We start from the raw sequence: 17,032 nt of genomic DNA on the forward strand, positions 1-17,032 counted from the left end.
CCAATGTGTAGTTTTGTCTCAGGTGCAGCCGCACATGACCTTTTTTTTTTTTTTTGCACTGACAAATATTTGTCGTCTTCTCAGGGTTTGCCCGGCCCCCCTGGTGAAAAGGGAGAGAATGGAGACGTTGGACCAATGGTGAGTGCAGCTGTTTTTGTTATTTTTCTCTGTTACAGCGATTCACATTGTTTTCACGTACAACCCAGTGAGGTGGGAAATTGTTCTGAAGTTCTGGCTGGTGGTGGAGTTTGGCAACTCCACCAGTCATTTGGCAGATGTTTTTGAAGTCTGTGGAAGATCAGCTGGCGAAAACTTTGCATCCTCTGTTCCAACGCAGTATGTTTTTTTCAACTTTCCTTTATTATTTTTTTTTTTGTACAGTTCGACTACAATAAAAGTACTGTCAATGTAGAACTGAGGGTTCAGCCAGAGAATCATCAGAACAGACAAGTATTATGTACAGATATTGTATGGAGGTTTGATTTTCTGACATAGCTTCACACCAGCACTCGAGCACAACAAGCACAGACACAGAGCAGCCTGTATTTCTGTCTCTCTGCCCATCTGTGTCCCACTGTGTTCACAAAGTCTGACTTTTTGGTCTTGTCTTTGCTGTGCTGAGCCATATCTTAGTATTTTGTTCTTGTCTCAGACCTCATGTGTTGACAAGAAACACACTGGTTGTCATTCACAACCCTAGTTTCTATGATACAGCAGGTGTCATCAAACAGTGGCTCTCTAAAGATAATCAAATCTGCTTTTGGTTACTTCAGACTGCTTCTGCTACTCTTCCTCGTATTGCTGCTGTTTTTTGATACAACAATACTTTGAAAGGAAGATATAACTCCAGCCAATAAATGGAAAATACTGCAGTCTGTACTTTCTGAAGATAAACATATGTTTTCTGCACATTTCCCATATGATAAATGGTGTCAAAAATCCTGCACTGTCATACCCATTCGGGAAAAAAAATAGCACCTGGTCATTCTGGATTTATTTGTAAAGTAGAGCATACATTTAATATAGTGTAACTTCTGTTCTTGCCAATAGGGTCCACCTGGTCCTCCTGGCCCTAGAGGTCCTCAAGGTCCCAGCGGAGCCAATGTAAGTTTGATTGTTGTCTTGTTGTTGTCTTTTTTTTTTTCATGTTATCCATGATTCTTATTTTCTTTGGATAATTAAATGAACTAATGCCACTGTAATCAACCCACAGGGTGCACAAGGTCCCCCCGGTAGTATTGGTTCAATGGGAGGTGTTGGTGAGAAGGTAAGCGCATCCATGGTCATTTTTCATGCACTCAGTTAGCGCTTACCAGCCATGAAAAATACATTCCTTTCATTTCCTATGGTGTGTTTATCTTCAAAATAAGTGAATTGAAGTGTTTCTCTTTCTGCTTCCCAAGGAGATTTTTTTACTACCGTGTAATACTTTCAAAAAAAGTTTGTGTTTTGTGTGTGTTTGAAGTAGAAGTGGAGGATACAAACTAAAAGCACTGAACCAGTCAGCTGACAGCACTATCTGGATTGTTTACTGCAAGTGTGATAATCCATGATTTCACTGTATGATCACAGGGAGAAACCGGAGAGGCTGGAAACCCAGGATCACCTGGAGAACCGGGTATCGGCGTAAGTACAGTATCATGCCTAAGAACTCCTCATCTCTGAGAGTGTTTTCTATTTTCAAAAATAAGGAAGCTGATGATTTAAAAATGTAGTACTTGCACACAGTCCAGCAGTGTGTACAATTCTGCCCACATGCAATTGTGGGTAGAATTCAAACAGTTGTGATTGTTTGAAGAATGTGCCTGTGAATATATGTGAGTGCAGCTAATTATGCTTATTATTTGACACTTAAGCTATGGGGCTGTTCCACCTCTTATTTTACCTCCGATTACTGTTGGCTGATGTGAAGAAGCGCTCGCAACCTGAGGGCTTTTCAGAGGATAATTAGCTCAGCCACATTTGGTTACGTCCACTGTTGGTGGTGTCATTAATCTAACCTCCTGCACCAGGCTGTTATTAGAGGCAAAAGTCGGAATATCCCACGAGTTATTAAGTTAAAGGAGCACCACAACAGTGTACAATGTGTTCACAATAATATTTTATTGTTTGATATCTCCAATAATAGTGTTCAATCACATGCATCAATCCACATAACATGCACAAAATCTGCTTCATGATGCAGCATATTATGTTTGCCTGCAAACTGCCTCTACTTTTTACTTCTCAGTGGTATAAATCAGGATGAAGTATTCACAGTATGCACCCTGATGCTGAATATCTCAGAGCAGAGCACTGCCATCAATCCAGGCTAAGCAGGAGAAATCACCTGAGTTATAATAATAATAATAATAATAATAAACTTCATTTATATAGCACCTTTCATAGCATGAAATGTAGCTCAACGTGCTCTACAAGAAGAGGTATTAAATCAAAACGACAGATACTTAAAGACATGACGTATTAAAGCAATAGAAGACAATAAAGCAATAAAATCCCAGAAAAAAAAATAAGAGGAGATAAGATCATGGAGAGATTATGGATACGGGCCAGTCACCCTCCCTGAGTCTGAGTCCATCAGCTTGTCGTATCCCTCGGCTGCTGAGCATCAGTTTACAGTGACAGATAGAGCCAGTGTTGCACGTCAAATCGGGGTCAATTTCAAAGGTGCCATGCTGGTATCGACTAGAGAAGTGCTCAGCTGTAATAGGCCAGCTAACGATTCAGGGCTTGTAATTATGCTTCAGCTGCTGCTATGAGTCATAGCAAACACTTTAAGACACTGTCTGCTACTACTCAATATTGGTAAGATAAGGTTTATTTAGTGTCACCATTTAGTAGATCGAACTATGATTTTAAAATGAATCTGTACAACAGAAGGTCTTTTTTCATCTCTTAAAGTCACAGTTCTTAGAGGTAGTTTGGTGCGTGTGTTGATGCAAGTTGAAGTGACAGATGTGATAACACATTTGTCTTGTGCTTAGCATGCTGTTGTCAAAGTAGCCTATATAGCCCTCATGTGTTGTTCACGGTGACAAGCCTGTGATGCGTTTACCCTCAGGGCCCCAGAGGAGAGACTGGGGAGAAGGGAGAAACTGGCCCACCAGGAGCTGCTGGACCCCCCGGTGGCCGCGGACCCCCTGGAGATGACGGTCCCAAGGGTAACCCTGTATGTCAGCTCCACTGACACACACACACACACACACACACACACACAGCCATGACTGATGCAGTATTAGATATGCCAGAGCTGTTAGTGTCAGATATCTGAGTCAAAATCAGTATTCTCAGTGTCTCGATCTATCTGCAGGGTCCTGTCGGGTTCCCAGGAGACCCTGGTCCACCTGGCGAGCCTGGTGCTGCTGTAAGTGCTACATTTGTTCCTTAATCAATCTAATGTCTAGCATCATATTTAGGGTATTGTAGCATTCAGTGAATTAATTATGCTTGTGTATCATTAACTATGAAAAAAATACTGCTAATGTGAGAAATGAAGTGAAAAGCAATGCCTTTGTTTATTTAATATGTCTTTATTTTCCTCATTTTTGTGTTTCACTGTTGTTTCACATTTTGCATAGCAGGACTTTGTTATTGTTTGCATAGGTTTTTATTATTTTTGTGAGAAAAAATCTTTTGAGTTGAGTTGAATTGAGTTAAATCATTCCATGTTTGTGTATTTTGTTTAGGGTCTTGATGGTTTACCGGGTGACAAAGGAGATGATGGAGAGGCCGGTCAACCTGTAAGTCTTAAACTTCTATCAGTGCAAACACTTGCAGTTTATTGTACATTTTAAATTCAGGGCTACTGAAATGTATAATACTTATAGTGAAGCAAACAGAGCAACAATATGGTGATGCAGTCTGCAGGAGAGCCTAATAGAGTCTATTCAGTGAAATCACTTTGTGCGAATGAGGGAGATACCTCATTATATAACAAAACTCTTCAGTTTTTGTGAAGTGTTCTGTCTATTCAATTTTAGGGCCCTCCAGGTCCATCTGGTGAGGCTGGTGTACCTGGACCGCCTGGCAAAAGGGTGAGTGCATTTCCAAAATGATGTATGAGATGATACTTCTGTTCAGCTCTTGGGATCTTCTCTATTTTTAGACTCACAATGCTGTTAAAGGTTCCAATCTATTAGTCACTGTAAGGTGATACACATTTTTGACCACATGTGTAGATATACCTACATGCTCTTGACAGGCAGTGATGTCCATTAGTTAAACTGACATCTTTCTGTTAGAGAATAATGACATACTGTGAGTTTGACTGGCAGTAATGTGAAAGCAGTAGGACTGCTGCTGCTGCTAATGTCAGGAAATTATCTTGTCACTTCACTTTCTGGCACTCGATGACCTTTCTGTCGCATCAGACTTGAGATGAGATTATTTCATTTCACTAGCGTAGCATTTTTACGATGCCTTCCATTTACAGCAATAATTTTTTTACAGTTAGCAATAAAGCATGCCATTAATGTTCTGTATGAAAGGCTGGCACAATATGGCGATTAAGAACAGAGAGATTGATATTCAAAGTGAATTCATTCTAATTTGTGTACTTCAGCAGAGATGATGCTCAGTGAAGTCTAACTTATGCTCCAGAGCATCACCATCAACCAGCTTTGCTGCCATCTCTACATATTAATGCAAACATCATATACAGTACATAGAAAATACAATATACCTCCTCTGTTTCATAGAAGTATAGCTCTACCCAAGCAATGTACTTAGGTTCATATTTCCATTTGGATTACTTTGTATTTCTAGCAGCTTCACTACGTATCAGAGGGAAAGATTGTATTTTTTACCCCACTACATTCCCTTATTTTTAAGCTGTAGTTAATACTTACTTTTCTGATTATGATTTTACTTAAATAAAAACATTATATGCAAATATATTCAAATATATGCTTATAGATTAATATATATTGATTGTTAAGGATTAAATCAGTGATTCCAAAATCTTTTGGTTTGTTACCCCTAACGAAAAAGCAGTGTCTGGTTGAAGCCACTCATCCTGTTTCCGATGTCTATGTGATGTCGGCTGTTCTACTAAAGAGACATTTTCCCAATAAACTCCTCAGATGGATTCATATAAGTAACTGTTCAACGAGGTAGACATGATCAAATATTTAAAAAAGAAAGCAAAGACTAAGGACAAGTCAAAAAACTGAATACAAATTTGTGTAGCAGAACTTTGTTTTTTCTGCTCCATTAATAATGTTTATCTTGTGGACTGGGAACGACCCCTAGGTTAGGAACCACTGAACTAAACTACTTGTACTAATACTACTGTCAACAAACTAATGTCATCTATGGTAATATATTACTCACAGGGGCTGTTTTTTGAAGCGCAAGTACTCTGGCTTTTGATATTTTAAGTACATTTGGCTTACAATACTTCTGTGCTTTTGCTTTAAGTAGGATTTTGAATGCAGGACTTTTGTAATGCAGTGGAATATTCTTACATTGTTGTGTTGGTACTTGTACTTGCAGTTAGTAGAGGATCTGAGAACTTCTTCCACCACTGTGAATAAGAAATCAGACAGTGAAGCCACATGCTGAATTGATCATCCTTGCAGTTTTCCTCACCATAGAGAATTCAAAATGTGACCATAACAGCTTGTTATTATAAGCTTGTCATGAGCACACTGTACGTGTGATGATATAGTCCTGCAGGTTGTTGGACAGAAAATAATCTGTCTGAGCTAAAATGACTAAAAATATCTATCCTTGGTAGATTGTGGCCTCATTGCCAAAAATGCTCTTTGTCCAGCATCTGATACTCTTGCTTGCATGCGTTCGATGCAACTCTGTGGCTTCATTTGACATGCAGGCTTGGATGGTTGATTGTACATTTTAAAAACGCCGGTAAGCACTTTTTACCCCCAGAATTTGTATTCCAAGGGGTAGTATCCAGGTGATAGAGGCTACAGAACAAATTAGACCCCAGTTCCATGTCCATATTAATGGACTTTGCGATATGATTTTTCATCCTTCCACCATTAATGCTGGGTTAGCCTCTTTCCCAATATCTCTTCGAAATTGACTCAGGTTTTGTGTTCACTGATGCGTATGGCTGCTTGACTACATTAGCACCCATGCACGCACGGGTGCACACATGCCTGCATACGCACACATTCAACACACACATCCACTAATGCACATACACAGTTGCCAGGGCTCATAACCTACATTGAAGACCGGTGGCTTTTGTTTGCTCTGTTTGATTATGGTTTCTAATGGCAAATGACAGCCCACTTACAAGGTTTTGACCAGAGGCTGTTTGGTGAAAAAGCTGATGTGCTTTTAGCTCAGTATGTTTGGAATGTAGGGCAATTTGCTCGCACTGATGTTGCGTGGCCCCGAATAACCTTCTCACTTTAAAAAGGTTCAAGGTGAGAGAGGGTTCAGCTGGTCGGTTAGTGTGTACATGAAACTACTGCTTGCCAGTAAATGTTGGAGAATTTCCCTTTCACAGAATAATTACCTGTTTTGTGCTCTTTTGAATAAGTTGTAAAAGGCACATATTAAATTTGTTTATTTAAAGTAGTCATGCACAAAATTCGAATTGCTTTTTGGTTGTTGTTCTTTTCAGGGACCTATTGGACGAGCAGGTCAAGAGGGCAGACAAGGAGAAAAGGGATCCAAGGTAAGTTACGACTTCAACACTAATTTGAGTTTTACATATTACAAACAACTACTGAAGTACACATGATTCTTTCTGAGATCAGGGTTGGCTAAATGAAAGCAAAGACGCAGCTACGGTCGATATTTTTACAATGATAACGTGTCAAATGACAGTCTGCAGTGTGTAAGGCTCTCTTCTAGTGATGACCTTACAGAGAACTATCACATGAATCTGCAGCTCCCCTCAGCTTTACAGGGCTTTATAGCGATTTTCAGCTTCTTGTTTGGCTGTCAACTTTCCTGTATGGGTTCACTCTCACAGCAGCTGTTATCAGTGAAGGATCTCTAATATCTAATCCACTGTACACTACTTCCTCAGCACCAAACTGCAGACAGACACAGTTAGCGACAGTTAGCTGGTGAGCACAGTGAAGCCAGATGGTAGAGACCAAATACAGGGTTCACCAAATCAAGTGTGCAAAAATTCAAACAGCTGTATTCAAGTTGCTGCAATTGGAAAGGTGAAACTCACTCACCAAAATGACAAAGTCACACTTGAACATTTGTGCCACCAAGGATAATCAGCCGTTGATAGAATCGATCAGACAAATTTCCTTTCTCGGATCACAGACAGAATGTCAAATTTTAGATATGTGACACCCACATTTTCTTGTTCAATCATTCACATTTTTCAAATCATGAAATCAGAGATCACGTTGTGGAAATTTCAAAGACAGGAATTCACACCATATAAATTCAGTTAGCTGGATTTCTAAGTAAAAGGTGATGCCTTATTTTCATGACTTTTCCTGGTTAAGAAAAAATTAATTTAGTACAAATTATAGGCAAAATAGAGAAAGTGTTGAATTGGTACACATCTAATTATTACTGTTTTTGCTTGCTGGCTTAACCTTGAGAGATTAGCTGGACAGGACAAAATGTGAAATTTGCCTACAGGCAGCATGCAATTTTAAAATTTTCTGCAATGAATGAATGAATAAAATTACATGGGTTTAAATTATGCTTTTTTTTCAAGGACATTGCTGTTTTCCCAATAATCAGTACCGAAATGGATTTATTTCCAAGAAATAGTCTAGGGAATTCTTAGGAGTTTTCAGATCTATAAATTAAGTGTTAAACAGAAAAGTATATCATTGCTGTACATTCATTAGTATTTCCATTTCAACAATAAGCTCTCAGTAGTGGTTTGATTTCACAATTGGGTGTTAAGTTGCTTATAGAAATTCTAACTTCTTTCTTTCCCTCTATAAATGGTTGCCAAATTTTCTGCCTGAAGGTGTTATAAAATACACATAAATATACAATAAAACATAATGAAATGTCTGTGATGACAGATGTCGAGTTGATAATCTAAATAAGAAAAGAATACCCATTCAAACTCTTTCCTCTGTTGTGCTCAGGTGTGTATTTATTGGTGAATTAGTCTCACAGAAGCAGCAGTTGGGTTTCTTGAGGCAAACAGAGAGTTTGATTGCTTTGTTGAAATCCATAACATGCTAGTGTCTTTGTAAGCCTTAAAGAAAATTGTTTGTCTCCACAATCAGATGGGTGAAAGAAATGCTCAGGCAGAAAACCTGACAGATCTCTGACATGGCCCCTCGCGCTTTCTTTTGTTCTTCGTCATCCTGCATCTCTTTATTTCTCCTCTTCACAAGCATACACTGTCGGACAGACACACGCATATACAAGGTGCACGTTCTATCCACATTGAGGTAAAGGATTAGAGTTGATTTGATGGAAACAAGACAAAGCCTGCGTGGTGATCCTTGAGTGTCAACTCCAGGCCTAATTGGTTGTCAGAACAATTTAATCCCCCTCCTCCTATCATCCTAGTCGATATGACATCTCTGGAACTTCAATACATGAAAACTCGCTGTTCCTGCTCAGAGACAATAGACGACTTCTGGTAACATTTGATCTGTGTGGATGTTACAAATCCTCGAATCCTTCCAATCTGAGGTTTTGAGGAAGAAAAACGTTGCAGAATACTGAGCAATGTGACTTTCAGATGTGATTTTGCTTTAATTATCAAGGTGGATGAAATTGCTGTTGTCATTGTTATCCGACATATTTGACTTTTATATTAACGTGTATAGTACAGGGCCCAGAGGACTTTAAGTGCCCAGGAGTGTATGAGTTCTATAGACCATGAAAAGGGAGTAATTGCTAATGTCCTTTGTTTAACAGGGAGAAGCTGGAGCAGAGGGACCTGTTGGGAAAACTGGGCCTGTGGGACCTCAGGGTCCCTCTGGCAAGCCTGGTCCTGAGGGTCTACGTGGCATCCCTGGCCCTGTTGTGAGTAGATCTTGGTGACATAAAAAAAAATAAAAATTTTCATGGAGTAATTACAAGACTGAAGAGCACTATTAGTACAACTATATATATTAAGACTACTATTCTACTCCTATGGATACATTTTTAACATTATTACTTAAAATGTAGGTTCAGCATACTCTAATCTAATATTCCAATAATTCTCATGTTATTAGCCAAAGGCTGTTATTATTTATTCCTTTTTTTCAGGGTGAGCAAGGACTACCTGGTGCTTCTGGTCAAGACGGCCCTCCTGGACCTCTTGTAAGACATTTCCTTCCACCGTCCTAATAAAAAAAAACAAAATAAAAGATGTATGTGTTATTAAAATAAAAAAAATAAAAAAATGTGCTGAATGTATGATACAGCAGGACTACCTGCCCATGACTTATTAATAACATCTGTATGTTCCATGCTTTTTACCCACTACCATGAGTGAAGTGCTGTTTACAGCAGCTGTCTCAGTAACTCTGCAGGATAGATACAGAATAGTCACCATGAATGCAGAGTTCTGGCGCTGGCTGTCACTGTAAAATAATGTGAATTCATATCACTGTGATTTATGCTTGACAAACTGATTCCGTCCCTCCATAGGGACCCCCTGGACTTCCTGGTATGAAAGGTGACTCTGGATCCAAGGGAGAAAAGGCAAGACATTATTATGATGCTAATCTCAAATTGCTTTACTGTGTATTCCTCATATCTCCTTATGCGCCTTATCTGAGGCTTCTAAAGTAAGCAAACATCTAGGCCTGTTGCCTCTATCTCATTGTTCACTCTCTCCCAGTGAGATGATGAAAGGCTCTGTTCTGTGTGGAGTTTTCACACCGTGATTTAATGTAGTGAATGAATATGTATAAGTCCAATAATACCATCTTTGTAATGGTCATTGGTTTAATGCCAGCATGCAGTAGTCAGAAGCAGATGGTCATAACTCTGCCCAACAGCAGGTGCCGAGACAGATCACCATTGTTAAATATGACGACCGCAATAAACACACTAATTATTTATAGGCAAAAATAAGACAGTGCTGATGTCGTCTGTCCAGGCTTTGTGCATAAAGATGCAGGTGAATTAGCATATTTTTTTCAGTTTAAAAAGAAAATAAAAACTTTATTTTCTGCTGGTGATTAATGAGCAGAAATTAAACTTTAGTGGATATGAAAATTACTTTTTGTCAAATGGATAATTAGTACACATATTGTTTTGGTCTCTGAATTTATTTCAATGCTATTTCTGTCTCACTTTTTGTTATTTCTTTCTTTCTCTGCCTACTCCAGGGTCATCCAGGTTTAATCGGTCTGATCGGACCCCCTGGGGAGCCCGGAGAGAAGGGAGACAGAGGTCTGCCTGGACCTCAAGGTTCTGGAGGTGGCAAGGGTGATTCTGTAAGTCAATCTCTGTGTCAGGCAGACAATGGTGTCCTAAAATAATGAATGCTCCCACTTGTCTCCATAAGAATGTGATTCACATAAAGTGACAGAGGTGCATAAATGTATGTGTAAAGTGTGACTCTCCTAGAGTTAGAGGAAAGAGAACCCCACCAATGCTAAAACATGTATAGTGATGGAAAACTGTTAGTAGGGCTGGGTTTATCCACATTCAGTAAAAGCATATAACGATCATATGAAAATATATTTATAATAATATTATTGTATTATGAACAACTTCAATATAAGTTAAGACAATGAGTTCCGTTTACATGTTTGAAGGTTTTTTCTTATGTAATGTATAATAATGGAACTTCCATTACTGGTTACTTGGTTATTGGCATTGAGTGTTACTGGCACAGTTTGTTGATTATATATCTAATTTTGCATGAATTCGCCATATTGTAATATAATATATATACTGATAAAAACACTTCAGCCATATGGCCGTGTCCCAACTGTAAGACATTTTGGACAAACACATCCATCAAATACCAAATCTTAAATGAGATCTCCATTTGCTGCATTCCCATTAACGTCATCTGTTATCTGTCATAAGGGTACTGGTGGTCCCCAAGGTCCTCTCGGCCCTCCCGGTCCCCCTGGTATTCCTGTAAGTTCAACTTCTTGTCAAACAAATATGAATTTTTGCACCCTGTTTCATCATGGCTGTTGTTCATCTCTCTATGTTGCTTTGTCAACAGGGCCCTCAGGGACAGAAGGGATCCAAGGGATCAAGTGTAAGTCATGTTTCCATCCTCTTCGGTGTTTTGATGCTTCTGTTTGATAAAATTGGGTTCCTTTCTAATTATGTCAATGATGTTTGTTTTTGGTCAGGGTTCAGCTGGTCAGAAGGGAGACACTGGACTGATTGGACCACCTGGACCCCCTGTAAGTCACCTGTTTATTTTCTTTAAATTAGACAGGCATTATGGAGAATAAATGTGCAACAATAACATTATGATTGGAAACTGCTGGTCTCACTAGAGCTCAAACGAGTTGTGAATTGATCAATTAGTAAATCATCAGAAAACAAATCAGCAGCTGTTTGATGTAATTTGCTTTATCATTGTAAATTGAATATCTTTTGATTTTGGACTGTTGATCAGATAAAACAACCAATCCAAAGACGTCACCAAGGGGATGTGGGAGATTCGGATGGGCATTTATTTACATTTTGACTAAACAATTAATCGATTAATTGAGAAAATAATTGGCAGATTAATTGATCATGAAAATAACTGCTAGTTGATTGTCATAGACTCTTCTATCCTGGGAAATTCGGTAGGTTAACGAAGACCATTCACACTCAGAAAACCATCCCTTGATAAACACTTATCTGCTTGAGCTTTTACCTTTGTGCTTCAGGGTCCACCTGGTGACGTCATCCAGCCGCTGCCCATTCAGCAAGCCGCCAGAAAGACCAGGCGACAGGCTGAGATGCAGGGAGATGAGGCATTGGCCGACTACGGCGTTGATGGTGTGGGTATGGAGGGAATGGAGGATGTCTTTGGTTCCCTCAACAACCTCAAACAAGACATCGAGCGCATGAAGTTCCCCATGGGCACCCAAGACAATCCTGCCAGGACCTGCAACGACCTGCACCTCAGCCAGCCTGACTACCCAGATGGTAAGTTGGAGACGTCTTATAACCGTGGAGACAGACTGCCAACTGTCTAACTGTCGAAATTCAGAGAGAGAGAGAGAGAGAGAGAGGAGCTGATAAAAATGTTCACATACTCATCTGGGTCACCTTCATCTCTCATGAGCTCACAGCAATTAAGCTTTGAAAGCAGAGTCAAGTGATTTTTGCAGTGTTGTTTTGTGTCCAGGGTTTTGCCTCTCCGACTAGATACAAGCTGCCCTGGCAAAAAAGTCAATTAACTATAACGTCAGATCAAGAAAAGAAGCCAATTCTTACATTTCAAAAACCTGGTTTTGAAATGTTTGCTTGAAAAATTACTTAAATTATTAATCGATTATCAAAACAGTTGCTGATTAATTGTATTTAGATAATGGATTAATCAATGAAGCAGCTCTAAACAGCTGTACACCAAAGCTAGAATATTGGAATAAATAACATTTCTTACTTCCCTGTTGACGTCTTCCCAAGTGAAAACCTGAGCAATCTTATCATGGATGATGTGAACATTAAACAGCAGTAGTAGTCTAAACTCTGCTTCATACCACTGCCTTGTCTGTGTCTCAAACTGTGTTTCTCTCTCAGGTGAATACTGGATTGATCCAAACCAGGGCTGTATAGGAGACTCCATCAAAGTGTTCTGTAATTTCACAGCAGGTGGAGAAACGTGCATCTACCCAGATAAGAAATCCACAGGAGTAAGTCCTAGGCACCGTTGACGTCTGATTAATATAGTACCAGCCTTGAATCAAATGGTATTTTATGGTAATAGCAAGTAGAAGAGAGTTGGATCTGCCATTTTTTTAATTTTCCATTTTGAAAATTTAGAAGATGATATCTGCTCTCTGAATCCTCTGAAATGTTTAAAAAGAACTGTGCAGTAATCCAGTTGTTTGTTTGTTCTTTATTGTAGGTTAGAATATCCAACTGGCCCAAGGAGTCTCCAGGTTCATGGTTCAGTGAATTTAAACGTGGCAAAATCGTGAGTCAACCCCCACAACCTATTACATCCAAGTAGACGTTCACATCCATTTTAGAAGCTTTTCCATTTTGCTGCTTTGTCATTTTATCTCATTTACAGTAATTCTTTTCCACCAATCTCTCTCTTCTCCCTCTTCCCTCCCCTCCTCTGTCATACATCTCCTTGCCTTCCCCGTTTCATCTTTCCTTTTCTTAATTACCTCTTCCCTTCACTCCAATCTTTCTCTCCACCTTACCTCACTGCATCCTTTTGATTACTTATCCTTTTCTTTCTTTTCTCCTCCTTTTCCTTTTCTTTATTGTGCTCTCCAACTCTCCGTCCTCAGTTGAACTACGTTGACATGGCAGAAAACACCATCAACACAGTGCAGATGACCTTCCTGAAGCTGCTGAGCTCCTCGGCACGGCAGAACTTCACCTATATTTGCCATCAGTCTGTGGCCTGGTACGACGCCAAGGCTGACAACTATGACAAGGCGCTGCGCTTCCTGGGCTCCAATGATGAGGAGATGTCTTACGACAATAATCCCTTCATCAAGCCACTGATGGATGGCTGCTCGGTAAACACTCATTTTCTAACTTTCAGTTAGCAATTAAACTTTTCGCTATAACCCATGAAATCCCATTAATCCTCACAAATATGTAGACTGTAGACTGACGCTGAAAATGTCATATGACAATGTTTATACAGCTACAGGACCGAAGAATCAAGGGATCAAAAGTAGAATCTGATTTTGGATAGGCATTTTTGCAGTGGCAGGTCCTCTTTGATTTACAGTATTTAATGGTTTGTAACTACTGTGGAAAGTAGAGCTGAAATGATTAACTGATTAACCGGTCGGTTGATCAACAGAAAATTAATCTGCAACTTGCAAATGTGAATATTTGCTGCATCTCTTTTGTTTTTCCAATACTCGGTCACATGTTACCTGAGGCTTTGGGAAACTGTGATGGACAGTTTTCACTATTTTATCACATTCTATGGTTCAAATGATGTTAGTTTCAGCCCCAGTTGAACGTAAAATTGTATATAGCTTTTGTTGATTTAATAGCAGTTGGGACTTTTTTCTTACACTTGAGCAACAGATGAAGAAATAAAGAGACACTTTCTTTAATTTCTTTAAACTGATTTAAGGCTTGGTCTGTAAAATTTTTGAAAATATTGAAAAATGTTCATCACAGTTTTCCAGAGCCCAAGTTGACATCTTCAAATCTCCCAAAAAAATTTGGTAAGATGTAAACAGAGAATGTTTGGCATCTTTGTCTGATAAATCACCTTAAAAATTATCAATTTTTTTGTTGATTAATTGTCTGTCTATCAATAAATCAACTAAATACTTCAGGGATAATATCTAATAACAATGTAATCGCATCTCTGCTCCTTGAAGACAAATATAAGAAATTGTGTGCTGCCTCCATTACCATCCATCCATCCACTATCTGTACCTGCTTTTTCAAGGTCATGGTTGGTGCTGGACACTTTTTTTTTTTTCTTTTTTTCTGACATAAATATGAAAGATGCTTTTCTGAATGATTTTCATTCCTTTTAGAACACGTTTCCTGAAACACCCTAAATGTACTTGGACCACTTTACTAAATACCTGTCCTATAATTTGCCCTTTGTGTTTGTAGCTGAAGCAGGGCTATTCAAAGACGGTGATGGAGATCAACACTCCCCGCATCGACCAGTTGCCCATCATTGACGTCATGCTGAATGACTTTGGGGACTCCAACCAGAGGTTTGGCTTCGAGGTCGGCCCTGTCTGTTTCCTCGGCTAGACACGCCCCTACTCCCCGCTGAAGGACAGGGTCAGAGGGTACATATTAACACCCACATGCTGAGATCCGACAACCTTTACCTTCTCTCCCCGCCAAGCAAAAACCTGTGTTTTCTTTTGTTGCCGAGAAGATCCACTCAAGCCCGGAGAAGAAGAGTGCCCCCAGACCCTGTCATGAAAGCGCTGACCAGGGGAATCTACTCCTCGCCCTTGTAGGGCCAGAATCACATGACTATAACGTAGTAATGGGAGTGACATCAGGAAAAGGACATTTGATGCCGTGGCGGACAGTGGCGCACTTTCAGCAACAGAGAGAGGATCCACTCACCCCAAGCCCCATCCTCCCTTGTCCTTCCCCTCCCACCACGCCTCCCTCTCTGGATGCTCCAGGTGCTGCTCTGAATACAACCACAGAAGTGCTTTTGTGCAGAATCACAAAACACTCAAGGTGCTACAAAAAGTGCTTTTTGATAAAACTGTAATTATTATTATTATTTTGTACAATATTGTTCCTTTCCGAATCCACTCTAAAAACTTGCATGTGCCCCAGCTCTTAAAGTTTAAGTAAATATTCGGATAACTATATTACAAATAAATCCTATAAATATATTTGATGTTTGCTAAGGACAAATTTGATGAGAAATATTATGTCTTCTGAAAACATTCTTGACAAAATTTGACAAAAGCTCTAATTTGTAAGTATAAAATAATCATTTTGTAAATAATATAACTTTCATTATTTGACTTTTATGAGAACAAACAAAACAGGAACACAACACTTAAAGTCAAAAAGCATTTTGTCTTTTCTTCATGTCATACCAGTGGGTATGCCCATTAGGAAATTAAGCCATACTAAGATGAGATAGTAATATAAATATTGTAAGAAAGGGCTTATTCTTCCAGACAGACTTTATTCACCAAGATGTTATACCTCAGTTTCTTTAAAAATGTGGACATATCTGGCTCCTCGACCATGTTTTACATTATATGTGGTGGCTAATTTACAAAGAGAAAAGATTTTTGTGTAGTTAAATTCATCCAGTTGTTTTTTGTTTTTGTTTTTTAAAATTCACAAAAAGAAAAAACCTGTTGATTTTCTTCTTTGTAACAATGAACAAAATGTCTTCATGTGCCTTGAATCAAAAAATATTAAAACTGGATTCTGAAAAGTGTTGGGTTGAACGTCTGTATTGTTGGCTATGGGTGCAAAAATGAATATTGCTCTTTTTTGTGATTCTGCGCTGCCTTCTACATATTGCCTTCCTTCACAATGATAATTTAAGATTAGGAGGATTAGTGGTTCCAAGTGTTTGGGCTCATGTGATTGAATCTGCCGAGTCCAGGTGCTGTGATCTCCTCCAGTTTCTTTCTCTGACTCAGATTTGACTTTGATCAAGATCTGTTTGCATCTCCACCTCCTTAGCTTACAGCTATGATAGCATAGACTTCAGAGCCGCTTTCAAACCTGTGTAATGACAGTATGTTTACAACCTATGTACAACTGAAATAAATGTTTGGTGCTTTGCCAAATGCACATTGCAATGGTTTGCATTCACTTGCAGATTATCCTTTATCCTAAAAGTGAGGGAAGTACTTTAATTAGAACCAATGTGTTAAGCTGAAATATGATGAATGGTGGTCATACAATGCATGTATTCTGAAATCTTATGTGCCAGCACTGCATGACAGCAACACTCCTTACGCTTCCTAATTGCACCACTGGCTTCAGTCAAACCACATGTCAGACAAATAGACTCCACAGTGCTACCCTTGCCTCAAAAACTGCCATTTTTCGGGCCAATTATCTGACATTGTTGATATTCTGTTAAAGATTTTGAGTGGCTACAGTCGAGAACTCTCTGTGCCACCTGTGAGTGTGAGCAACCCTGTCAACATTTAGTTTCAATTCAAAGCACAGCAACCACCAAAACTTTGACTTTTCAGAGACAGCGTCAATCAGCTCATCTGTACATACAGCAGAGACGTCGTGTGTAAATTTCATGTTTTATGTGATTTCTTGATTCCTATTCTATGAATGAAGTGTAATTTACAACATGATCCACATAATAACAGCTGTGCAGTGTTTTTGTCTGTGCTACTGAAGAGTCTCCAGCAAATGCAAATTGACAGTGATTATCTTTTCTTCCCCATTCAGTTTGTTACTCTTGTATGTCGAGTATGAAGGAGCAGATAACATTTATGATAGTGAAACATGCAAACCATCAGATTTTACAAATTAT

At 39.1% G+C, this 17,032-nt stretch overlaps 1 protein-coding gene across 3 annotated transcripts in view; it reads left to right on the plus strand.

Moving 5' to 3' along the window:
• LOC111655879 (collagen alpha-1(XI) chain-like) overlaps positions 1–16,334 on the plus strand; it is an 86,674-nt gene extending 70,340 nt beyond the window's left edge. For 2 of the 3 annotated variants that reach the window (XM_023407414.2, XM_023407416.2), the window contains 21 exons: positions 85–138; positions 1,051–1,104; positions 1,214–1,267; positions 1,573–1,626; positions 3,062–3,169; positions 3,311–3,364; positions 3,687–3,740; positions 3,981–4,034; positions 6,596–6,649; positions 8,836–8,943; positions 9,172–9,225; positions 9,556–9,609; positions 10,242–10,349; positions 10,951–11,004; positions 11,096–11,131; positions 11,229–11,282; positions 11,760–12,021; positions 12,619–12,731; positions 12,947–13,015; positions 13,341–13,574; positions 14,647–16,334. In XM_023407414.2, coding sequence (XP_023263182.1) covers positions 85–138; positions 1,051–1,104; positions 1,214–1,267; positions 1,573–1,626; positions 3,062–3,169; positions 3,311–3,364; positions 3,687–3,740; positions 3,981–4,034; positions 6,596–6,649; positions 8,836–8,943; positions 9,172–9,225; positions 9,556–9,609; positions 10,242–10,349; positions 10,951–11,004; positions 11,096–11,131; positions 11,229–11,282; positions 11,760–12,021; positions 12,619–12,731; positions 12,947–13,015; positions 13,341–13,574; positions 14,647–14,793 — 1,833 coding nt within the window. In that variant the 3' untranslated portion in view covers positions 14,794–16,334. The remainder of the gene's footprint in view (positions 1–84; positions 139–1,050; positions 1,105–1,213; positions 1,268–1,572; positions 1,627–3,061; positions 3,170–3,310; positions 3,365–3,686; positions 3,741–3,980; positions 4,035–6,595; positions 6,650–8,835; positions 8,944–9,171; positions 9,226–9,555; positions 9,610–10,241; positions 10,350–10,950; positions 11,005–11,095; positions 11,132–11,228; positions 11,283–11,759; positions 12,022–12,618; positions 12,732–12,946; positions 13,016–13,340; positions 13,575–14,646) is intronic. The other variant, XM_023407415.2, reaches the window with a different exon arrangement.
• The last annotated feature ends 698 nt before the right edge of the window (positions 16,335–17,032 follow it).

Source organism: Seriola lalandi, unplaced genomic scaffold (genome assembly GCF_002814215.2).
Source record: "Seriola lalandi dorsalis isolate HSWRI2012SDOR001 ecotype SW California unplaced genomic scaffold, Sedor1 jcf7180002054334, whole genome shotgun sequence".
NCBI classification, from domain to species: domain Eukaryota; kingdom Metazoa; phylum Chordata; class Actinopteri; order Carangiformes; family Carangidae; genus Seriola; species Seriola lalandi.